The following is a 23,602-nucleotide window of genomic DNA, read 5'->3' as shown; positions in this document are numbered from 1 at the left end:
ATATCCGCGTTTGCTGGCCTTTTGGAAAACGTGACTGGACATGTCTGGTGCGTGTGAAATAGCACCAGTGACAGCAACCACAGCACGAGCATGATGAAGAGTAAGAGTACACATATAGTATTAGTAATATTAGTGATGTCAGTAAAGGAAAAAATACTAGAAGTAGTCTGGTAATAGCAGTAGTAGTAGTACAATCACGCCAGTTATGCTGTATGCAATCGCTATGCCTCCAAGCCCTTTTATCCCGGGGCCCAGTTCGTAAATCCACTCGCGGCCGTCTGTCCGGCAAAATACAACTCGCCCGTATGTACAACCTGCAGCGTAGACGACTGCGACACCCTCCCGCTCTCAAGATCACTCGGCGTCGGGGCCATCTTCTCCGTCGCCACGCCGTGGTCTTCCCTCTTGACACTCTTCTCCAGCAACTCGGCGTCCTCGAGCACGGCCGAGTTTTCCACCCCTACCACCCCCTCGTCCACATACCTCATGGGCAGCGGCGACGAAAACTCCGTATACTTCCTCCTCTTATTACTCTTGGCCATGTCGGCGCGCATCCTCGCCGTGTGCCACTGAATCCAGTACATTTGCTCATGCTCCCGCAGGTACCGCTCGCCGTGGAAGCTCTGCAGCACCACCTCGCGCGAGAGGAGGCCGAGCTTGCGCCGGTCCTCCGTCTTGGCGTACATGCGCTCGTAGAGGCGCTCGACGTCGTCGGGGGTGATTTCCTCGGGCAGGCTCAGGCTCTGCGTCTGGTCGTCGCCCTCGACAAACTTTGTCCAGGGGCCGACCATGCAGAGGATGTTGAGCTGGGCGCGGGCTAGGGCGACGGGGTCGTTGGGCGCGACGACCTCGCCGTACCGCTGCTCGGCGTCGTTGGGGTCCGTCATGACGAGGGCCGTGGCGCCGACCTCTGTCGCGACAATGGGCACGCCCGCGAGCGCCGCCTCGCCAATGGCCAGCGGGAGGCCCTCGGAGATGGACGAGTTCATGAAGATCCACGCGTCCTTGAGGACCTCCTTGGGCTTGCCGAAGCCGGCGAGGATGACGTTTTCCGACAGGTTGTTCTTGACGATGAGCTTGGCCATCTCGAGCGCGTACGACGGCTGCCGGTCCTTGGCGCCGTACACCATGAGCCGGTAGTCCTTGAAGCCGTAGCGGTTGACGATGATGTCGGCCGCCAGGATGGCCGTCTTGATGCCCTTGATGAACTGGACGTTGGACAGCATCACGGCCGTGGGCTTGCTCGTGCGCACCTTGTCGATGGGCTCGAACGAGTCCATGTTGCTGATGCCGTTGACAATGGGGTCGATCTTGCGGCTGAACAGGTTGCGGTTGCAAATGTTGCCCCTGTCGCTGCCGATTTCCGTTTCCCACATGCTATTTGATTTGATGGTTAGTTTTCCCCAAGTCACGAGTGTACACGTCTACGAGACAGGACCCATCAACACTTACGGGTTAAACAGCGAGGTACACGGCGTGATGACATCGGCGTGAAAGTAGGACAGGCGGCTGGCCAGGCGGATGCCGTGGAGCAGCATCGACTGCACCGAGAGCGGCAGCTCGCACTGCGCCGGGCTGATGTTGAGGCACGACTCGCGCCAGAGGATGGCGTGGTCCCAGATGCCAAAGGTGACGCCGCGGCGGTATTTCAGAATAATGCCCAGCAGGCTGCTGATGCCGTGGTGCGTGCTCTGGAAGACGCGCGGGCACTCGTCGGGGATGCGCACGGAGAAGATGAAGAAGTAGGCAATGTAGATGCCCAGCGCCTCGCGAAAGTCAAACAAGGTCGGGCGCGCAATGTCGAAGCACTCGGCGGGATCCTGGATGTTGGGGTCGTCGTACGACACGAGCCACGCCTCGACCCAGGCCTCCTCGACCTGCTTGGACGACCACGTCGTGTTGTAGTCCTTGCTCTCAAAGTATTTCGACATGGACAGCATCACGTTGGTGCAGGTGGCCAGCGTCGCGCGCGTGTAGTCGCGGGTGCGCGCGCCCTTGACAAAGGCCTTGAGCAGCGGCACAAACACGCGCGTAATGTCTCGCTGGACGTCCGTGTCGCGGATGTTGTCGTCCACCTCGGACTGCAGGATGTTGTCGATGAGGCCGTGGTTGGCCGTCTTGCCGTCGAGCCCCCAGAGCGGCAGCAGCTTGAGCGACTGGACATTCTTCTCGATCTGGAAGCGCGGGATGCCGTACTCGTTGGCACACTCGGCCATGACGTGGTTCCGGATGGTGCCGTGGCCGTTGACCAGGTCGCGTCGGCAGTTGGACACGCCGCCGGGCGCCTCGGGCCAGCAGCCAATGTCGTTGACGATGACGGACACGCGGTCCTTGGTGTCGCGGTAGCAGTCCTGCGGCCGGTTGGTGACCTGGTTGGCGTCCTTGCCGAGTCCCATGGTGTACAGGTCGGCGGACCGGATGGGAAGCAGGCAGACCTCGGACACGTCCGTCTCGAGCTCGATGGCGGCCACGATCTGGTCAATGTCGTCGAGGGCGGCCCGGGCTGCGTCGAGGTTGCCGCCGTCCCGGGCGCGCCAGTACGTCCGCAGGATGGGCTCCTCGCGCAGAATCATCTCGTCCATCCAGCACGCCGTCACGGCATCCAGGTCTCCCTTGAGCCAGACGCTCCAGAGCTCGGTGCGCGATCGCCAAGTTGCCACGGGCAGATGCACGCGCCTCGTCCACCACGCCAGCGAGCCTATGCGCGCCATCATGGACAGCTTCGTGCTCGCAAACTGCCTCATGATGTTGATCTGGCCCACGCCGTGGTGGATGAGCAGGTCGTCCACGTCAAACAGGAGATTGCGCGGCCGGCAGAGGAGCACGTCCTCGTCGGGAAACGCCTTGGGCACCACGGCCACAATCGTCTTGTACACGCCGTCCTCGACCAGATACGTCAGTGTCTTGGGGTCCCGGCGGTGGTGGTACTCAATCTCCGTCATGTACGTCTTGTCGCCAATCACTCGCACGATTCGGTGAATCTTCTCCGACGGCGCCCAGTTGTAGTCCTCCTCGTCCCCCTGAATCGAAGGCTTGCCCCAAAACACAGACAGCTTGTTGTTGGACGACCGATCCAGCGGCTGAAAGTCGGCGCGAAGAATGTCGCTGCTGTTCTCCGGCGTCGTCTTGTAGTGGTACGAAAACACCAGCGACTCCGAGTTGAGCATCATGGTGCCGCTCTCCAAACGGCCCTGCTTGTCGTAGAAACCCAACGCCCGGCTGTTGGAACTGAAGACGGCTCGGGAGATGGGCCACGAGCGCCTCTTGGCCGAGTCGTAGTTGTATGTAGAAGTAGTCCCGTCTCGGTCGGTTCTGCTCGCCAGGCGCAGCTTGTCGTCGTACGTGGCCGTGAACAAGGGGGGCTTGTCTTCGGGGGCCTCACGCAGGCGCCCTTCAAAGACTTCCAAGACCAAGTTGCCATCTTGGCCGTCTCGCGCAAACCCGGTGACGGTTTTTCGAGACAGTTCCACCACAATCGAGTTCTTTTTAATAATGCGCAGTGCGCCTTTCTGAGTGAGGCGGACGATTCTGGCGGCCGAGGGCCGATGATAGACCAGGAAATAATAGATCCAAAAGTTCCTCGCGGCCCAGCAAAACTTCCAAAGCCGGAGAATGATCCAAATTATCGGCCGCCTAAAGTAGAGCCACCCAAGACTGTAATACAGCTCACGTTCAATGTTTGATCCGCCGCCGCTTATCAGCGCCACCCATCGGGCAAATGTGACGGGAAGGGCGGTAACGCGTCGAAAGAAGCCGCGCACGAAGCCATTCGCCATGCCGCTGGGGATTTTGACCGGTCTCAGCTCCGCCGGCGGTAAAGAGTCTTTAAAGTCCATCGGCGGGCTCAGATCCGCCGCCATGTTGCACCGCTGCTTGCAGGCGCGAAAGATTTCCAGGCCGAGCTGCAGATGGAAGTCGATGGTTTCCACGTCGACGTCCTGGCTGAACTGCCAGTCCTCGTACTCATAAGACGATTTGACTTGCCGCCCGGTAATGCGACAGACGATGGCCTCCCTCACGCTGGGGGGCAGAGTGTTCCAACTAAGGTCGACATTGAGGTCGAGGGACAGGCGGCGCAAGAGCTCCGAGTTTGTCTTGTCCATGGTCTGCCGGAGATTCTTTACATCCGCCAGTGCCAGCTCGAATTGGATGCGCTTCGACATGGGCGTGGTTCCGTGGAGAAAGTGCTCCGCGTGGACGGCCTGAGAGTGCGTCAGCTCGCCCTCGACGCGGGCCGTGTGGTACATGAGAGACTCGGCAATCATTTGCGCCAGCTGCGTTTGCCATGCGGGCAGTCGCAGCTCGTAGTCGCCAAAGAAGCCTGCGGTGATTTTGAGCACGTCGCCATCCCTTTGGCTAAACGAAAAGAGATGCTGCAGTCCCGCGTCGATGAAGCTCTCCCGGTCCACCACGGTGATTTCGACCAGGCCGTCCTCCCAGGCCTGGAAGGCTGTCTGGATAAACTCGCTCGCCCACGAACAGGCCTTGGACGTGGCGTTGGGCGTCATCAAGCTTCGGACGAGAATGTCGTCAATCTTCTCGCTGAGAAACGAACCGTCGCCGTGCTTAAAAGACGGCCGGGGCGTCTTGACAAAGCGCCGAATCGATATGCCGGTTTCAAGACCCGGGTCCGCTTCAAGCTTGCGCTGGGCGTAAAACACGTCCTTGCTCTTGGAGAATTGGAGCGCGGGTGTGGCCTGCGAAGGGGCGAACCAGTCTTTCCAAGTCCAGAGGAGGGTTCCAAAGGCCGCCAGCAACGCGGCGATATTCTGCGCCACGACATCAGAGTATAGCCACCCGGACGTCTTGGGAGCGGCATGCAAGACACAGCCTGCGATCAAGCCAACGATGGCGGAGCCAAGAATGATGAAGACGTGGCCGTGGACGTTGGTGGTGAAGCACCGGTTGAACTGGAACAGTATCACGCCCGTGTAGCCCACAATGTAGAGGTAGTAGAGCAGCATCGACTCGGGATTGTCGACGAGAATCCACATGAGAAGAGTCGTAATGCCAAACAGGATGAGGAGTCTAGCGAGGAGTTCCACCAGCGCGATGCCGAGTTTCTGGTGACGCACCCTCTCCCACTGGTCGGCAACATCCTGCGCGTGCCGGTAGTCGACGAGCTTGTCCTTGGACAGGGTGAAACGAAGAGTCCAGTACTTTTGCAGCGTCAGGTCCAAGACGACGACGCCAATCAAAAAGTACAGGACGCAGAAGCAAATGGCGTACCGAGCGCGCGAATCTGTATAGATGCTCCGTCCGGGGTGCCCGCCGTTGCTCATAATGATGCCCACCCACCGGTCCATCAGCGCGACGAGAAACAGGCCCAGGTTCTGCCCCAGGTCAAACTTGGCATCGCGGAAGAGCATGACGACATTGTGCTCCTTGAGCCCCCGGGCCAGCTGCTCCTGCTGCTTCTTGGACTCGCCGAGCTGCGTGTACCAGGCGCTGCTAAATGTCTCGGGCAAGTTGCCGTCGGGGTTGGTCTTCTTGAAGAGCCAGTCTATATAGGGCATACCGGCGGCGACGCGCTTCACAAAGGCGTCGTTTTTCAGCTCGGCGGCCTTGTCGTCCCGGCCACGTCGAAAGTAGCAAGTAACCGCGTCGCGGAGGGCCTCTTGGGCCATCTTGCTACGGCCATCCGACTGCTCCTCGGCGCCGCTGCCTTTTTTGGAGCCGAGTTTCGACTCGTACCACGTCAGAATGTCCTTTTCCGCAACAAGAGGGATATTCTTCATCCACCCGTTCCACTCGTGGCATAGCTGGCGATACTGGTACAAGAGGAGCAGAATGGTCATGTAAGTAATGGGAAGGTAAATGGCAAGGTCGTGACCGTTGACAAAGGTCGTCACGACGGGGGATATGAGAAGCACGGGAATCGTCCGCCACAGGACGGTGCGCCCCGAGGTCATGGGACTGCCGTGCTGGTGCATCGTGGCCATGATGCCCAGCAGATTGAGGTAGGTGGTGACGGCGACGACAAACGCCACAAAGACGAGGCCGCTGGTCACGGAGCGGGCAACAGTGAAGCCGACAAAGCCGCCGACGGCAATCAGCAGGGTCAGCATGAAGCCGCCCGACAGGCGCTGCACGTGGAAATGCGTCATGTTGTCGTACGCGTAGTGGTTCAGGTAGTAGGAGCCGGTGCTGCCCACCCAGCCCGTCACACCGGCCGTCACCAGCAGCGAGATGAGCAAGGCGTACGCGGCCGCCTCAATGTGCGCCGGGTCCATAAACGCCGTCATGAACAGGCCGCGGCCGAGAAAGGTCAGCAGCAGGACGTCGATGATGGCGGGCAAGCTGAAGATTGTGATGGCGCCCACCTCGGCGAGCTGCCTCTTCCACAGCTGGAACTTTTCGTGCGTCGACAGCCTCAGCCCGGCGGCCTGGGCCTTGTCCCCGTTGGACTTGGCGTCGCCGGGGGGCGAGCTGGCCTCGAGCGCGGAGTACATGGTCATGATTTCGTTTCCGGTTCTGTCGGCGGCCACCGGGGGACACGTCTCGAGGAAGCCCCGGTACCGGTCGTATATGATGTCGCCGAGATCGCGAGGCAACAGGCCCAGGAAGATTTCGCACTGCGACCCCAGAACCCACAGCTCGGAAAAGACGGCGGCCTGGTCGGCGCAGAGGAAGATAGGGCAGCGGTCCGTCGACTCAATGTAGACTTCTTCAAACGCCTCCCTCCGCATGGCGGTGAAGAACATGAGGGCAAACATGTCGGCGTTGACGTCAATCTTCTCGGTGAGCTCGCCCATGGTGCCAAACTCAAAGACGTCAATCAGCGCGTGCGTCAGCGCATTCAGCTTCTCCTTGTCGCCGTAAAACAGGGCATCGCGGATACTCGCGCTCATGGCCTCGTAGAGCGCCACCAGGTTCTCGAGCGAGGGCAGCTCCGTCGCCCCCGCGACGACGTAGCTCTCCAGCCGGCTCAGCAGCATGTCCTGGATGGTGATGGAGCCGTCGAGGATGCGGCGGGCGTGCGCGCGCAGCCACGACGTCTTGGACGTCTGCGTCGTGAGGCGCGCCTCGCAGAGGGCTTCTATGGGCGACCGCCAGGCGTCCTGCAGGTGCGCGACGCGCATCTGCTGCAGCAGCTGGAGTATCTCGGCGTGCGTGCCGGACTCGACAGCGCTCCGGATGCTGAGCGGGAGCTTGCCGCCGGGGGGGAGAGGCCCGGCGAGGCCTTCCAGGCGCGCCTCGAGCTCGAAGCACGTTGCGCGAGACACGCCGTGGTGGGCGAGCCAGGTGTGCAGCACGGCGCTGGCGTCGCTCGGCGCCGACTGCGAGATGTAAATGTCCAGGGCGAGGTACTGCCTCTCGTCGCGGGTTCGGGAGACGCCGAAAAAGTACGAGTTGCCGTCGGGGATCTTGAAGCCCGTGTCGAGGCCCCTGAAGACGAGGACGCTCTGCGACTTGAGGCCCGTGACGAGGTCGTTGATCAGCCCGCGGCACTCCTTGGGCTCCGTCAGTTCCTGGAGGGACTTTACCCAGCGGTGAATCTCGGCGCCCTTGACGGCGCTCAGCAGCTTGAGCTCGCGGAGGTGGCACTGCGTCTGCAGGACGGCAGAGTAGTCCTGCGCCGACGGCTCCGCGAGGATGGAGAAGCACCCGGCGGCCGACAGCTCCGTCCCGTCGGCGGAATACTTCCAAAAGTCTGTCCGCTTGGGCGCCTGCTGGAGATAGTTGGGCGGCTGTACCATGACCACCTCCTGTTCCTGCAGGACGGTGAGCCACGACGGCAGAGGCTCGTGTTGCAGCAGCAGCGAGGCAAAGGGCAGCGCGGCGTCCACCTTGCTCAGGGACAAGCAACGGAGGCCCTCGGCGACGGTCCCCTTGCCGCTGCCGCCCTCTTGGTCGAGCTGTTCCGGTGCTGCGGCGGACACATGAACCGTCCTCAGTTCAGAGCTCCAGCTCTTTTGGATCTGCGCAGGTGTTAGTCACGCCTCCCAAGGCACGCAAACTTGCCCAGTGCTCACTCACCTCTGTCACGACGCCACGCCGCAGATACTCAAAGGCGCTGAGGGTGTAGGTGGCATCCCGGGGCGGCCGCTCGAGCTTCATGCTCGGGTCGGCAAAGCCGTGCTCGACGACGGCGCCAAAGTGCTCGGCGAGCTTGACGGCGCGGCGGACGACGGAAGGGTGCGGCCGCGTCTCCCACAGCTCCGAGAAGCCGATGAAGAAGCCGGGCTTCTGGCTGCGCTCCGTGGCGCACCGCACCATGACCTCGCGGAGGCGCTTGGCCTTGAAGTAGTCCCTGCGCTGTCCGTTGGGCAGGATGCACGCGTTTTCGAGAATGACGCCCGACGCGTACTGCAGGCTGAGCGAGTCCATGTCGGGCGAGTCGTGGTGGCAGAGCACCAGGACGGAGACGTCGCAGTGGTGCAGCCGCTGGATCAGCTGCTCGACCTGGCTGGTCGGTATCGTCGACGAGGGCCGGAGAGCCAGGCCGGCCAGGTGGTTGCGGACGCAGCTGCGGACCAGGTATTCCGTGGTCGAGGTGATTTCCAGCGGCTGCAGCGAGGCCGGGTCCATGTCTTGGAGGTTGACGTAGGCCAGGTTGGTGACTTCGTGACACGCCGTGCCCGTCATGCTCGACCCGTCCCATCCCTCGTCGCCGCCCAGGTCCCCGATGGTGAGCGGGAAGATGGCCAGGTCGTAGTTTCTGTCGGTCGACGGGCCGACGTCGACGCTCTCGCGCGTCTCCATCATGGAGTAGACCTTGAACGACCTGGTCGACTCAAACATGACCAGGTTGGGCGCTGGCGGGATACTCTGGTATCCCGATTTTTTCCTCCGCAGGCGCTCTCTACGACGTCACTTGTTAGTGTTGCTCTATTATTTTTATTTTTTATCATTGTTTTTTTTTTTTTTTTGCCATCTCGACAACTTACACGAGGCGCTTGAACGTGTTGGAGAACCATGATTGCCGCGCAAGCAAGACGATGAAAAGCAAAATGGGAAAAATAAGAGAGAACCCCCCAACGGCAAGAGTCGCTTGTTGATACCATTCCCGGAGGAGGGTGTGCGTGGGAATGGCCGAGTTGCAGTACACGGCAAAGGTCGAGTTGCCGCATTCCTTAATGGCCGGGTCGTTGGACCCAGGCTGGAAGAACGAGGTCATAATACCACCATGTCCAGCTCACAATGCCCCCGTTGGCCGCCTTGCACCATGTGAGCATCAACAGACGATTAGATTGAGAGGACAGGCAGCTTCGAAAAAAAAAAAAGGTCCAAGTGTATTGTAGAAACAGACCGGTTGACAGGTCTTGTTGGGGCAAGGAGGAAATTCAGTCCCTTTGGCCCGGGCGAGACTAGGCACCTCTTGGACCGCCAAGCAAACTGACGGCGGCTTGCTCAGCAATGGCAAAGGACCGTGATTTACACGCGTGTCGTCGAGTGCAACGCCGAGGTGGCGGCATGCAACCCCCATATGTTCAATGTCCACGTCGGACGTTTCCAAGCCGATCCCTGTTCGACCCCTGGCCTGCAGTGGCGCAAATTGCCAGGGTCTGGGGGCCGCAAATCCCGATGCAAATCCAAAAGGGCGCCAAGTTATATTTGGAATCGCGCGTCAGGTGCCAAGTAGCCTGTCCGGCCGACCAATCTCACTAGTCCGGCCGGTGGCCTGGTTTATTTTTTTTTTTTTCCTTTCCTTTCAGCCGCAACGTGCCTGGCTGATTCGCAGCCTACATAAACGGGTACCGTGCTACATAGCCAGGGATGACGTGAGTCGACGCTCGACGGCGCTGCCCCAATAGGAGCCGGCGCCTATCCATGTTGAAACGCCGCATGCATAGTCAGACAAGCTTATACGAGAAATTTCCATTTTTTTAAGCATGAAAATAGTACGCTGGCCGTTCGTAATAGTCAGTACCGTACCACGTTTGTCAGTTACGGGGAGTCTCTGTGTGTCAGGTTGAGAGGCCTTTTTTATTGCGGGTTCGTCGAGCAGGCGGTGGCTTGCGTTGCCGTTTGGCTCTTGGGCTTCTCCGCGAGAGGGCAAAAGTTAGTTCCGAACTCAAAGGGTCTAGGCATACGGCATGGGATGGCAAGAGGAGCCAATGCAGCATCTGTCATGCATAGGAGCCAGCTAGTGGCACGGATGCCATGATTGCGTTTCTATAGGACGAGGCATGCAATCTGGGCAGGCCGTTTCAGCTCCGGCCGACGTTTCTGTCACCTTGGAGTCGTATGGCGTCAGCTCGGGCTCGCAGTTTGCTGCCTCGACTGTGCGCAGGCGCGCTTTTCGTCTTTTTTCCCACGGCCGCCAGTGTCTCCTTGGTTCCCGGCGGCACACTAAATTCAGACCAGATATAAATCCCGTCTTGGCCAGATGGTGCCGGAACCCATACGAAGCACCTCGCTGCCACGCACCATCCCTTTGCCATGCCGTCCTTGTCCCATCCAGAATCCCTCCCGTCGTCGGGGGGCACGTCGCTGAGTTCTTCACGTCCCAGCACGCCTGATGATGGCGAGTGTCAACACGGCCACGACGCCGACCAGGTGGTCCTGGTGATTGGCGGCCTTGGCTTCATCGGATCACATACAACGCTTGAGCTTCTCAAGGCGGGATACAGAGTCTCCATTGTGGACGACCTCAGCAACAGCTTCAAGGTGGCCTTTAACCGCATCAGAGACCTGGCAGTCAAGCACCACGCAAGCAGGGGCACCAAGATGCCGTCCCTACAGCTACACACGCTCGACTACCGCAGCCACAGCATGCGCAGCCTCCTAGACTTGTATTCAGAAAGCAGCGGCAAGGCGTCCGAGACGGACGCGCAGTCTCCTCGCGGCGCACGGCGGTCCCGCATATCGGGCGTGATTCACTTTGCGGCCTTCAAGTCGGTTTCCGAGTCCATCACGCACCCCGTGCAGTACTACCAAAACAACGTCTGCGGGCTCGTCAACCTCGTCTCCCTGCTGGGCGAGCACGACATCCGCAACCTCGTCTTCTCCTCGTCGGCCACCGTGTACGGCTGCAAGGCGGACCTGGGCCGGCCGCTGCGGGAGGAGGACCTGGTGCACCCCGAGTCGTACGTCGACGACAACGGCGCCGAGGTGACGCCCGCGTCGTTTGCGAGCCTGCAGAGCCCCTACGCCAGGACCAAGTTCTTCTGCGAGGCGATTCTGGCCGACATTGCGCGGGCCGACTCGGCGTGGCGCATAACCTGCCTCCGATACTTCAACCCGATTGGCTGCGACTCGTCGGGCCTCCTCGGTGAGGACCCCAGGGGCACGCCCACGAACCTCTTCCCCGTCATCACGCAGGTGCTCACCGGCGCCCGCGAGCACCTCGACGTCTTCGGGTCCAACTGGGACACGCGCGACGGCACGCCCGTCCGCGACTACGTGCACGTGTCCGACGTGGCGCGGGGCCACGTCGCTGCGCTGGCCGCCCAGGCCGTCGAGCCCTTCCGCACATTTAATCTCGGCTCAGGCACAGGCACGACGGTGGCCGAGGCCGTGCGCAGCCTCGAGAGGGCCTCGCAGCGGCCCATTGCCGTGAGGCTCGCCGACCGCCGCGAGGGCGACGTCGGCTCGTGCGTCGCCTCCAACGAGCGCGCCTGCAGAGAGCTGGGCTGGGAGGCCAAGGAGAGCGTCGGCCAGTGCGCCGAGGACCTGTGGAACTTCGTATCCAAGGCGCAGGCCCCGACGTCGTAGTCTGGTCGAGTGTGCAAGTGTTGAGGAGCCGGCGCTTCAGCCGCATCAATGATCCCTGGAGTACAGTGCCGATGGCCACGGGCTTGGCGGGCAGGGATCAATTGATGTGTTGGGCTGGTGCCAGGAATAGGTAGTAGTACGTACATACATGTAATAGGGCATCTGGTCGTGGAAAATCTGCATTGTGGAGACGGTACCGAGTTAATAGAAGATCTGTTTTGAATTCAATTCCCAAGTTCACAAGTACAATACCAACGACATGTGGCGTTTCCCTTGGCCATGACGTCGTGCACGACACGCTGGGCTCCGTCCCCAAACGTCGGGTCCCTGGGCCATCCCGGAGCGTTGCGCCGTTTCCAGCAAGTCCAGGTCGTATCTGGCCCAGTGGCGTCTGCTTGTTTCAGGTGGCTCGACGAGTCTAAAAGATGATGCAGCTGGTGCGACATGCAGAACCGTCCATGTCGACTTGCGGCTGCGCAGGGCCACGCCTGGATGAGGTCAATCCAGGTGGGGTCGTTGCAGAAGTCTAAAGGGTGGGGCCCATCGGCACTTTTGGTCCCTGTGCGCCGCCAAACAGGTCAGGGACCCACCTCGGGCGAGCGCCTCATTGCCAAATGAAATCGCGTTCGGTGAATTAGCAAATGAATTAAAAACATGGAATTATATAAGCCGGCCTGGGGGACAATAAACGGCCCCAGAGCGTTCTTTGCGCCCGGACCACGGCTTGGCGTCATCAAATCGCAAGGGTCTGGTGCGCTGGCAAGTGGCTGTGCGTGCATGCAGCAATTGACAATTGAACATTGAACCAGTCAATGACAGCACACACCTACCTCGCCTGCAACCAACTCGCAACTTGATTGAACCTGCGTCCTGCGTCCTGCTCGACTCCCCCATCCATCCAGTCCACGGCGTCAAAACAGCAGTCAACATGGCCAGGCCGTTCCTCATTGTGCCGCTGTACATGTACCCCCTCCCGACGGCGTGGGAGCCTCTCCTGGGCGCGGCGCGGACGCACCCCGAGGTCAGGTTCGTCGCCATTGTCAACCCCAACAGCGGACCGGGCCCGGACGCCCTCCCGGACGCGAGCTACCTGGCGGCGCTCGACGCAATGCACGCCATCCCCAACATCTGCGCCGTCGGCTACGTCTACTGCAGCTACGGCAAGCGCCCGGCCGCCGACGTGCGCGGCGACATTGACCGGTACGCGCGCTGGAACCAGCACGCCGCCATCGCCCTCGGCGGCATCTTCTTCGACGAGATGCCCTCGGACCTCGCGCACCTCGCGTACATGGCCGGCCTCGCGGAGCACGTCAAGACGACGTGGCGCCAGGAGACGGGCCGCGACGACGGGCTCGTCATCTACAACCCGGGCGTGGTGGTGCCGCGGCCCTTTTTTGCGCACCCCGACTACGTCGTCGTCTTTGAGCAGTCGCATCGCCACTGGGACCAGGACGCCGCGGGCCAGCAGCGCCTGCGCCTCGCGGCCGACGAGGTGCGCTGCAAGACGGCCGCCGTGGTGCACTCGAGTCGCGTGCAGGGCGGCCAGGTGCGCGACCTGACGAGGGGCTTGCTGGCCTGTGGCCTGACGGGCATCTACGTGACGGACGAGCAGGACGGTGGCTACACGCAGTGGCCGGCGGTGTGGACCGAGCTAACCGCCGCCGTGGCTGCCGAGTGCTCGGAAAGTTGAGACGAAGAGTTCTGGTGGGCTAGTGCAGAGTAGAGATTGGCGCTATTTGTTTCTCTGACGGCCATGTCGCCTGAAAGAAGGTGTGTGGCTTGAAGACTCGACCAGTGGTAGTGGTGGTGTGTGGTCGTTTCAATGTTGGGTGCGAAATTGGCCCCTCGTCTGGGACACCGCACGGTTTCCCCTGGAAATGAAATGTGGCTTGAGAATCGACTAGTGTATTATAGTCTGGCATATAGTTTCGGGACAAAGCGGCCTACTCGTCTTTTAAAACGGCTTCCCCTGAAAAATATATAAATAAATGTCTGGTGGCTTGAAGAATCGGCTAGTAGTATATAGTCGCGGTACAAAGTAGTCTACTTGACTCGTCTTTTAAAACGGTCTCCCTGAAAAATAAATAATGTCTGGTGGCTCAAAGAATGGGCTAGTAGTATATAGTCGTAGCACAAAGCAGTCTACTTGACTCGTTGTTTAAAACGGCTTCCCCTGAAAAATAAATAAATAAATGTGGCTTAAAGAATCGGCTAGCAGTAATAGCTACGATACAAACCAGTCTATTCGTCTTCTAAAACAGTCAAGTCTCCCCTGAAAAATAAATGTGGCTTAAAGAATCGGCTAGTAGTTACAGTGCAAAGTAGTCTACTTGACTCGTCGTTTAAAACAGTCTCCCCTGAAAAATAAACAATGTGGCTTAAAGAATCGGCTAGTAGTAATAGTAACGATACAAATTAGGCTATTCGTCTTCTAAAACAGTAAAGTCTCCCCTGAAAAAAATAATTACGTCCGGTGGCTTGTTCCTAAAACGGCTCCCCCTTGCTCGCTTGGCATGTCGCTTGTTTTTTCTTTTTTTTTTCTTTTTTCCCAAACGTCTGGTCGTTCTGGAAAGCAGTTTGTGGCTTGTTCCAGAAACTTCCCCCCCTTTCTCTGCATCAGCTAAAGATGTCAGTCGTAAACACCTTTTGGTCGCAGTACTCTACCCAGCCGTCCAGGTTCATCTTCTTGATGACGGTGCTAAAGTTGTCGGCGCCCCGGGACTTGCCCCTGCGCGAGCAAATGTCCGTCGACACGGCGGAGCTGACGCCCCTGGCTGCGCCGGCGTCGCTCGGGTACTCAATGTTGAAGACGGGCTTGCCCGCCTGGATGAAGGGCGCGTACGACTCGCACTCGCTGTTCTCGACGCACTGCTCGTTGACGGAAAAGGCCACCACGTCCAAGACGTCGTCGATAATGTCGGCGGCGTTTTTGAGGCCCGTCGACATGTTGTACGAGGCGGCCTCGTTGGCCAGGAACTTGACAAAGTCGACGGCCTGCTCCGTCGTGAGGCCCAGGCCGTTGTCGTTTTGCTAGTCATGGCAGGTGAGCTGCGTGTCTTTTTTTTTAGGGGGAGTAGTATTTCTTGACTTACGTAGCCGTCGACATTGTCCGGGTCGATGGCGAGGCAGCCCTTGGAGGCGGCGAGCTTGATGCGCGCCTTCATAATGTCGCGCACCGTAGGGCTCGACACGTTGAGCCACCTCTCGCCGGGCCAGTCGTCGAGCGGCTTTCCCATGTCGGCCTGGTCAAACTTGTCCTTGTCGCTGCGCCAGTCCTCGTAGGTGCCCGCGCTGAAGTAGCAAATGACGCTGACGCCGGCATTGTGAAGCTTGACAAACGACTCGGCGTCGTTGTCGAACATGTCGAGGTCGTAGGCCTCCATCTTGGGCGTCACGTCGCCGTTGTCGCCCAGCTTGACGGGCTTGCTGAGGATGATTTGCCACGTCGTGCCGGCCTTGGGCTTGTAGATGGAGGTTCGGTTGACTCCAGAGTCGCCGCCCGGTGGTTCCTGGCCATTGTCGCCGTCGTCGCCGCCTTTGCCTCTGGTCAGGCCGACGCCAAGGCCGACTGCCAATGCGATGATGATGAGGGCGGCCGCAATCGCGGCGGCAATGATGAACTTTTTGGACCGCCACCACGGCGCGCGGGCCGGCCGCAGTGGTTTCGAGGTGTCTTGCAGGTCTTGGTCCATGGCGGGCTGCTTCCAGTGCATCTGATAACAAGGTGGCCGCCGGCGTTGTTCCAGACGACTCGACGATTGACTTTGCAAGCCGCCGCGAGGCTATTATGCAGCGCGGCAGTCTGGTCTGGGCCGGTCTGGTCAAGTCAAGGCGGACTCGAGCGAAACTCTGCCATCCGAATGCCCCCAGATCGCCCCACCGTGGCCCACGGCCTCGATCGCCTTGGAGATGCCAGCAAAGCCAAGCGGGCTGGGGTGTGTCTGGGAGCGTTTGGGGCTTTGACCATGGTTCACAAGCCCGTCCAGGGGGTTCAGCGCCGGGATGGCCGTGCCATCGTCGTACCAGCCGATCCAGACTCTGGGAAGCGCGGAGGCCAGGACAGGGGTCCATGCCAGACACGTCTCGCCTCTTTATCCCGGTTGACTTGTTCTCGGACGCACCAGTCAGCAGTTTCCGGTGAAAGCTGAAGGGTCTGACGGAACTCCGGATGGACACTTGGATGTGCCACAACTCGTATTTGCCTTGTCGCATGATTTTGCCAGGCCCTAGCCAAATCTCCCTGGACGCCGAGCAAGCTAATTAAGGAAGCATACATACATGCTTTGTTTTTTTTTCTGGGCATGGGACGCCGGTTGTGTTTATCTTGGTCTTGGCTGGGTTGTCGTAAGAACACGAGAGAGTTTTGTTTCGTCATGCCCTTCAGCCGCACGCTTCCCGTAGCACGCCGTCGCTCATGAGAATTTTGCAGACGCATTTGATTGTTTAAGAACAAAGAGTGTCCGTGACCCGCAAACCTAAAACCACTGCTCTCTTATTGGGACACTCGCCGGTCGTCTGCCTTGGACTAATAATTCAGCTTGGACACCAGTTTGTAAAGAAACCGGTTTCTCAAGAACAACAAGGACCACCAGACCGTTTTGTTGTTTCCCTAGCACAAGACAGCACCAAGCATGCGGTCCGGTATTGTTGATGCCCTCACCAGGGCCGCTTGTACCCTCTGCCTGCTGGGCAATATCCTCCCAGCTGCCGCCATCACCGTTGGGAGCACCGTCTTGATCCTGGCCCGCGATGATGCCGAAGCCAAGGGCGCGGCCATGGGCCTCGACGGCTATGGCATACCCTACCAAAAAGTTATATTTCCCGCCGGGGGAGCAAACCTGCCGGTTCTAAACTCTTCGGCGACGCAGGGCAACTTTGGCGGCATCGTCGTCATCTCCAATGTTGCATATGATAATAATGGCACCTTTGCCAGCGCCCTTACGCCCCAGCAGTGGGCTCAAATAAACAGCTACCAGTCCACCTTCAAGGTGCGCATGGTTCGAATTAATGAGTTTCCTAGCGCAGAATTTGGTGAGTTGCGCGGGATGCAACGTCGTTACTCTGTCCGCTTCGTCCTGACTTTTTCCAAGGCACCATCGTGGCCAATACCGCTGAGCCCGGCTGTTGCGGAAGCAATACCGAGCAAAAGATCAGTCTCACCGATATTTCCCAGTTTCCCGGGGCAAATCTCAAAGCGTACGTCACATTCATCTGCCGCGATGCAACGCAGCACGTTCACGCGCACTGCACCGTGCCCACCTGAAACATGACATTTCTATTTTCTTCTTCTTCTTCAAAAAAAAGAGATGTACCGGCAGCTAACGAGTGCAAATAGAAATGCCGGCGTGTCTACGCAGGGTCTCTGGCACTACCCGGCCACCATCACAAACACAACCACGACCAAGGAAGTGGCGAGCTTTGAGGCGGCCGCCGGCTTTGCGTCAAAGACAACCGCTGCCGTGGTGCATTCCGCCAATGGCCGCGAGCAGATGGTATGGTTCATCAGCTGGGATCCTACCTGGTCTCAGTCCTCGAGCTTCTTGCAGCACGCCTACATTCACTGGATGACGCGCAGCTTGTTTGTTGGCAAGCGCCAAAGCTACTTGAGCGCCCAGGTTGACGACGTGCTTCTGGACACGGAGCTTTACTACCCCCCCAACACCACCTTCAAGATCCGACCCGGGGATCTGGATGCCCATGTCGCTTGGCAAAAGAACCTGGCTACCCGCCTGCCCGCCGGGTCCGACTTTTGGCTCGAGATGGGCCACAATGGCAACGGCAACATCATCGGCGCCACGGCAACGACAAGCGGTGAAACGACTTGCAAGCCAGCCTACGCCGTGGACTACACCTCCCCCCCAGATACACCTCTCGAGTTCATGAAGCCGCCCGGGACCGGCGTGGATCTCTGGCCGGCGGAATTCGTCAGCTACACGTGGTCGGCCACCTGCTCCAAGCTCGAGCCCCTCGGCGCCTGGTTCACCAACACCAACAACCTCAACGCCTTTGCGCACGTGTCGCACACGTTTTCGCACGAGGAGCTCAACAATGCCACATATCACGACGCCACGCGTGAAATCTTCTTCAACCAGGCCTTCCTCAAGTCCGTGGGCATCGACCGGGCGGCGCGGTTCTCCCCCAAGGGCATCATCCCGCCCGCCATCACGGGCCTGCACAACGCCGACGCCATCAAGGCGTGGACCGACAACGGCATCATCTACGTGGTCGGCGACAACACGCGCCCCGTGCTGCGCAACCAAAACAGCGTCTACTGGCCGCTGCGCTCGACCGTGCAGACCAACGGCCGCGAGGGCATCACCATTATCCCCCGCTTCGCCACCACCATCTACTACAACTGCGACCTGCCGGCGTGCACGCTCAAGGAGTGGATCGACACGTCCGGCGGCTCGGGCGACTTCAACAACCTCCTCGACAACGCGCGCGCCGTCAACACGCGCAACCTGCTCAGCCTCCAGGCCGACCCGTACATGTTCCACCAGGCCAACATGCGCCAGATCGACGTGGCTCCTCTGACAATCGGCTCGCAGACGGGCAAGCAGTCCCTGATTATGGCCTGGGTCGAGACCATTGCCCAGGAGATGACGCGCCTGACCAACTGGCCCTTGTTGTCGCTCAAGCACGACGACCTCGCTACTTACTTCCTCAACCGGATGGCCCTCGATGCGTGTCAGCCAAAGTCGTCGTATACGTACTCTGCTGACGGCAAGACCATTACGAGGGTGACGGTGACGGCTAACGGAAACACGTGCAGTGCCCCTGTGCCCGTCACGTTTCCTGGAGGCATTGCTACTACTACGCTGCTTGGGCCTCTGAAGTCGACCAAGGTCGGTAGTGAGCCGCCGATTCTGTGGGTGACGCTCTCTGGGAGACCTGTAGAGATTCTGCTGTGGACGCCGGTCAAGCTGTAGATTTCGTCTGGTCGATAACGTTTGTAAAGATGACGCCTGTGTTGTAAACCCGTCGGGGCTGCGGGAAAACATGGAAGCATTCAATGCAAATCTCGGCCCCTTGATAGAGGTCGGATTATGACTAGTACACGCTGACGGGCCAGTTTCCCATCCGATTGATGTCTGGTGTTTTTGGTTTTTCATTCATGCATATACTAATTTGTGCTGATGGTGGCACCATTGCATTGCTTGCGACGTGGGGGGTATGCTGGACTTGCATGTGGTCACGGTGCATGATGGAGTAGGCTGGTGCATCGGCGGGGTTCGAGATGTGTGTCAGGAAGCATTGACTGGAGGAAAATAATTAATCTGTCGGTCCTTTGTGTGGTTTTGGTGGGAGAGGATGGTTTGGTGTACTCTGACTGTTGATCTTGGGTTGAAATTATAGGCTAGTCTCTAAATATAAATGTCTGGTACACTGAATATTTGAGTTTGCTTAACTTTAGAAAATCTATCTCGTGTTTTAGTGCTGCCTAGATGCTGTTTATTAAATGTCGACATTTGTGTTTTTGGGTTTGGATGTTATTCAACTTGCTGAAATAAGGGTACCCTAGAGTCAGAACCTGAATTCGTAATGCTGCCTTTTACGACTTGCAGGAAGAAAAACGTATAAAGTAGTATATAAGATTAATATTTACGGTAAAAGTATATATTTATTATAAATATATTAATTTTTAGTTATTCTACTTTATAATTAAATAAAATTATATATATAATATAAGTATTATATAAGCGTAAAATCTAAAATAATATTAGGTTATATTAAGCTAAGAATAGTAAGAAACTAGAAAAGTAAACTATTTTAGTATAATTAGTACTATATTATACCGAAAACGTAAAATGCATACATATATAATATTAATAATATTATATAAAAATTAAGCTAAATTTAAAATTTAAAAGTAAAAGCTTTAAGTAAAGGGATTATAATATAAAAACTCTTAATTAAATATTAAGAAATTTAGCTAAGTTTTAGTTTTATTATTATAAAATACTTAAGAATTAAGTTCTTTCTTAATTCCTTACTTAATTATTTTATAACCTTAGGCCCCCCTTATAATAATAGCTTTTAATACTTTTTAATACCTTATAATACCTAAATTCTATAATACTAACACCTTACTTATACCTAGCTGGTACTATACCTCTACCGTGTAAAATTATAGCACCGTGCTATAGTTTTTTTTTACGGTGCCGGCACTATACTGGATTTCTAATACGGTACCAAGGCCTCGCAGTAGCCCACTACTGAATGCACTAGACAGACCTGCCAGCTGCCTTTAAGGCCAGACGTTGTGCTTCGCTCTTAAAAATGGATATCCTAGAGGTAATTTATAAATAACTATGTCCTCAAAGAACCATTGCAAGCATGTAAGTTTGAGATGATATGATAATCACCCCACAAGTTCCCGAATTAAGGTTGTGTGGCGCAACACTTTGGCCTTTTATTAAAGAATCTCATGAAACGCGAGGAAGTAGTCACACAGACATGCCAACTAACGGAAATTACGGAATTCACAAACGAGTGACACAGACGAGCACCACACCCCAATTCCATACAACGAGCCAATTCAACCATCCTGCCAAAAGGTGGCAACAAGTCCCGGCTGTGAAGCCAGCGCTTGCTGTGGAGCCTGCCTGTCTGGACTAGTCTAGAGCTAAAGGTTCAATGTTCAGTCCACGATATTGCTGTAGCGATTTCTGTGCTGCACTCTTCGGACAAACTTGGTCCCAGCTACATATGTACTCACTAAATAGTCACTGCCCCTTCAGGTTAGGCAGCTCCGGGGCACGCATGCATTCGTTACGATCCCACCTCTTGGGCTGTTGGGCCGGCGACTTGAGCCAACCCGCGGCAGTGTGCGGTGTAGACGGAACAATGGTCGGAACCAGGAACGCGGGGAGCGCTGCGTCGACAGAGTGATTCCACGGCGCGTATAAGAGGATCACTGGAGAACAAGGGATTCCTCGAATCGCTCTGGGATTGCTAGGGGAAACATGTGCTCCAAATGGCATAGGGAACTATACACGGGCCTGACTTTTAACATCTCTGATTTGCCCAAATGTTATCTGTAAAGGTCTCGGATTCTGCTGCTGCTTTCCCAAGTACCCAGAACCAGTGCTTACTTGAGTTGTAAGCAGCTGAGTCCAGCCACTTCAATAAGCGAGATACACAGCGTCGAGTTAAGAAGCCCAATAACTTGTTGAACTCCCCTTCTTTTCTTTGTCTACGTTCTCCTATTGTATTTAGATAACTACTTGTTCTTATCAACAGAGGCAGCTTTTATCCGACAACTTTGCCTCTCCTGTACTCTGTGTGGATTCGCTTTTGCTTACATATGTTGGTGTGGGCGACCTGTGCAGTACATCACGGTAAATGGAAGTTGTGAGCAAATCAATGTACTATAGGGCGCCCAAATATCAAAGGGGAACCCATGTATCAGTCGCCAGCTCGCACCATCTTTAGATGGTGCTGGACACCAAAATAGCCAGCACACCACAATAGCCACTTTTCCAACTTGTCCCAGTTCAAAACCCTATACGTCAACCAGCTCGTCATCGTTTGACTAGTTGCTATGGAGGCGCGAATTCAGGAAGCCCTTCGATACATTGATGATTTTCCCGATGCGAAGGTGACCCGAGTATTACGGTACAAGAGCACGAATAAGGTCGAGTGCGACTTAGATAAAGCAATTATTCACAAGGAGGGAAAGAGAACCCCTAAAGGGAACTCTAACTTGAGCGTTTTATACTATATTTATAAAGTGAGACATTTATTTAACAGGCAGATCACATGATTCCCTCACAATAGTCAAGTAGGCAATAGCACAGGCCCAGGTGCAGCTGCTAAAACATATCACAGCTTCAATTTAGAGTCCTTTTAAGAGAAACATGTCCTTCAAGTTCTACCCCACGGCAAAATTCCTTCCGTTACCATACAGGTAAAGCCTTTTTGGCATGTCGAGGTAATTTCCGTCGCATTGAAAGAAGAAATTCGGTTTGTTGCTAAACTTTTCTTTCGTCTTGTCTCTGTCTCTGAGCCACGTCTGCAGGTGTCGCCACGTCTTGACGTCTGCAGGGAGTTGCTCATCCAGTGGTAGCAGGTCCATCAAGTCATCCAGCGAGCGGTCACCCCCCTGGTAGCCTTGCTGATAGCTAAGATCTTCAATCGCAGATATACGGGAACTGTATAAATGAATAAAGCCATCAACTATCGATAACTTTCGGACTTTGTCATTGGACGGGTAAACAATGCGATGGGTATCATACGGAACCCAAGTTGCGATTGTGGACGACTCCTTTAGCTCGGTTGTAATATATCCCGCGTGATATAAAATTTCTGACGACATAGCTTTAGAGTTAGACACTTCAAGGACTCCGGTTTTCGAAATGTCTATATACGAGTTATGGAATCCATGGGCACGGATGCTTCTCTGTGGAGATATAACAGCCAGGAACAATTCCAAGTAGTATGGATTCATTCCGAATAATGCAGCAGCCTCATGAACTTTTCGCACCCTAAAGTCATTAAACGCAATATTCTCGTATGCAGTTGATGTTATCAGCCGTGTCCAAATCATTTGCCAAAAAAGAAGGGTTATAAGAAGTGAGCCGGCAACAATGAGCCCCGTATAATTAAGCTCGCTGCGAGCCGTCGCGGAGCTGAATAGTGCAATTGAAGCCGACACAATGCCATTGAAAGCCGTAAGGTTTGAGCTTGCAACTGCTCGGCCTATGCGGTTCAGACAGGCGGATAATTCACCGTCCACGACGCGCACCCGCTGCGCATATTTGCCATTATGGGTGTTGAAGAGGAAGTCGTTCCTCACCGCAGCAGGACCGTGGCGGAAGTCAACTTTGCTAGTAACAAGCAATTTGTGAAGCAGGATACGGAGCTGATACATCAATGTATAGCAGAACCGTACGCATGCCTGATAAATAAACGCGACAAGGTTTGACTTGGTACTAAGAGGTTCCTCCTCCTCCTCGCATTTTTGGATGGTTTGTACGCCTACTGGTAAACCGTCTTCTTCCAGTCGGATGTAAATCATGTTGCGGCCTATAGGCTCTGGCGCCCTTGGATTATGTTTGTTGTAGTCCTCGACATTTTTTTTGTACTCTTCAAGCGCTCTTTCATGTGCCGCTTTATCGCGGGGATCTCTAACAGTCCCTGACCATGACACCTCTCTGGCTTGGCTGATTTGTGTTGCGTCAAAATAGGCTGCTGTGAGCGTTTTGATTGCCCCTGTAGTAACGTAATAGCCTTTATCCTGGTCTTTGTGTGTTGGATTTTGAGTAGAGTCGGCTGCGCTTGTTGAATCTCGGCTAGATTTTGAGTTACTCTCCGATATGCGTGTCGAAGTTGGGTCAAAGTCCGCCCCAAGCCTTGAAACTGTAACAAATCCGATTGAGTCACTGTAGAAAGTTACAGTCGAGCAGTATGGAGGTACGAATCGAGTGACAACGTCATAGCCTTTTTCCTTGGCTTTCCGGAAAACTTTCTCGCAGCACTTATTCACATCCGTATCCTTTAGCTCAATTGGGTCTATAACGGCCTTAATCTCCTTGACCCCTAAGCGCTCGTCGGAGAGGTCGGCAATAATTTGATATTGTACTTTTGGACTCAGATTAGAGGAACGGAAAAGGTAAATAATAACCTGCTTATATGCCTGATTAAATTTAATCTCATCTTCATGGGTTGTTTGATTGGAGTCCGAGCTTGAGTTAGTGTTATGACTTTGGTTCATCTTGTCGATATATTGTAGTATGTTCTGTGAGAGTCAGAGAATTATTTAAATCAATTTGTTGAGTATAATACCGGGAAGAAGTAGCATTATTTATATGCAAACCAGCACCTGCGACAGACAAGTATCTGGGCCGAGCGGAAATTGTTTCGAGTAATCGCAGCTACTCCAGTATTAGAAAATCAGCTCGGAATTTTATCGCCATCTCATGATGTGCTAGAGTGCTGG

General features: G+C 56.0%; 6 protein-coding genes across 6 annotated transcripts; 3 read left to right on the top strand and 3 right to left on the bottom strand.

The window, feature by feature from the left end:
- Positions 1 to 239: 239 nt before the first annotated feature.
- MAA_06945 (glycosyltransferase family 4 protein) lies at positions 240 to 9,121 on the bottom strand (the record flags this gene model as incomplete). The annotated part of the gene is made up of 4 exons (XM_007824943.2): positions 240 to 1,377; positions 1,453 to 7,922; positions 7,981 to 8,806; positions 8,892 to 9,121. 4 exons carry the CDS (start codon positions 9,119 to 9,121, stop codon positions 240 to 242), a joined length of 8,664 nt encoding a protein of 2,887 aa, XP_007823134.2.
- A 1,265-nt stretch (positions 9,122 to 10,386) lies between these two features.
- On the top strand, positions 10,387 to 11,661 carry MAA_06944 (UDP-glucose 4-epimerase; the record flags this gene model as incomplete). Its single annotated transcript, XM_007824942.1, has 1 exon — positions 10,387 to 11,661. The coding sequence occupies one exon, from the start codon at positions 10,387 to 10,389 to the stop codon at positions 11,659 to 11,661; it is 1,275 nt and encodes a 424-aa protein (XP_007823133.1).
- Positions 11,662 to 12,589: 928 nt separating this feature from the next.
- MAA_06943 (Spherulation-specific family 4) lies at positions 12,590 to 13,351 on the top strand (the record flags this gene model as incomplete). The annotated part of the gene is made up of 1 exon (XM_007824941.1): positions 12,590 to 13,351. The coding sequence occupies one exon, from the start codon at positions 12,590 to 12,592 to the stop codon at positions 13,349 to 13,351; it is 762 nt and encodes a 253-aa protein (XP_007823132.1).
- Positions 13,352 to 14,277: 926 nt separating this feature from the next.
- Positions 14,278 to 15,353, bottom strand: MAA_06942 (endo alpha-1,4 polygalactosaminidase precursor; the record flags this gene model as incomplete). The annotated part of the gene is made up of 2 exons (XM_007824940.1): positions 14,278 to 14,691; positions 14,754 to 15,353. 2 exons carry the CDS (start codon positions 15,351 to 15,353, stop codon positions 14,278 to 14,280), a joined length of 1,014 nt encoding a protein of 337 aa, XP_007823131.1.
- A 939-nt stretch (positions 15,354 to 16,292) lies between these two features.
- Positions 16,293 to 18,590, top strand: MAA_06941 (extracellular serine-rich protein; the record flags this gene model as incomplete). The annotated part of the gene is made up of 3 exons (XM_007824939.1): positions 16,293 to 16,692; positions 16,752 to 16,857; positions 16,997 to 18,590. The coding sequence occupies 3 exons, from the start codon at positions 16,293 to 16,295 to the stop codon at positions 18,588 to 18,590; spliced, it is 2,100 nt and encodes a 699-aa protein (XP_007823130.1).
- Positions 18,591 to 21,535: 2,945 nt separating this feature from the next.
- MAA_11293 (beta-lactamase domain protein) lies at positions 21,536 to 23,377 on the bottom strand (the record flags this gene model as incomplete). Its single annotated transcript, XM_011413273.1, has 1 exon — positions 21,536 to 23,377. One exon carries the CDS (start codon positions 23,375 to 23,377, stop codon positions 21,536 to 21,538), a length of 1,842 nt encoding a protein of 613 aa, XP_011411575.1.
- Between the last annotated feature and the right edge of the window lie 225 nt (positions 23,378 to 23,602).

Source organism: Metarhizium robertsii (assembly GCF_000187425.2).
Source record: "Metarhizium robertsii ARSEF 23 chromosome Unknown MAA_Scf_5, whole genome shotgun sequence".
In the NCBI taxonomy this organism is placed as follows: Eukaryota; Fungi; Ascomycota; class Sordariomycetes; order Hypocreales; family Clavicipitaceae; genus Metarhizium; species Metarhizium robertsii.
This window is presented reverse-complemented; position numbering and strand designations above follow the sequence as displayed.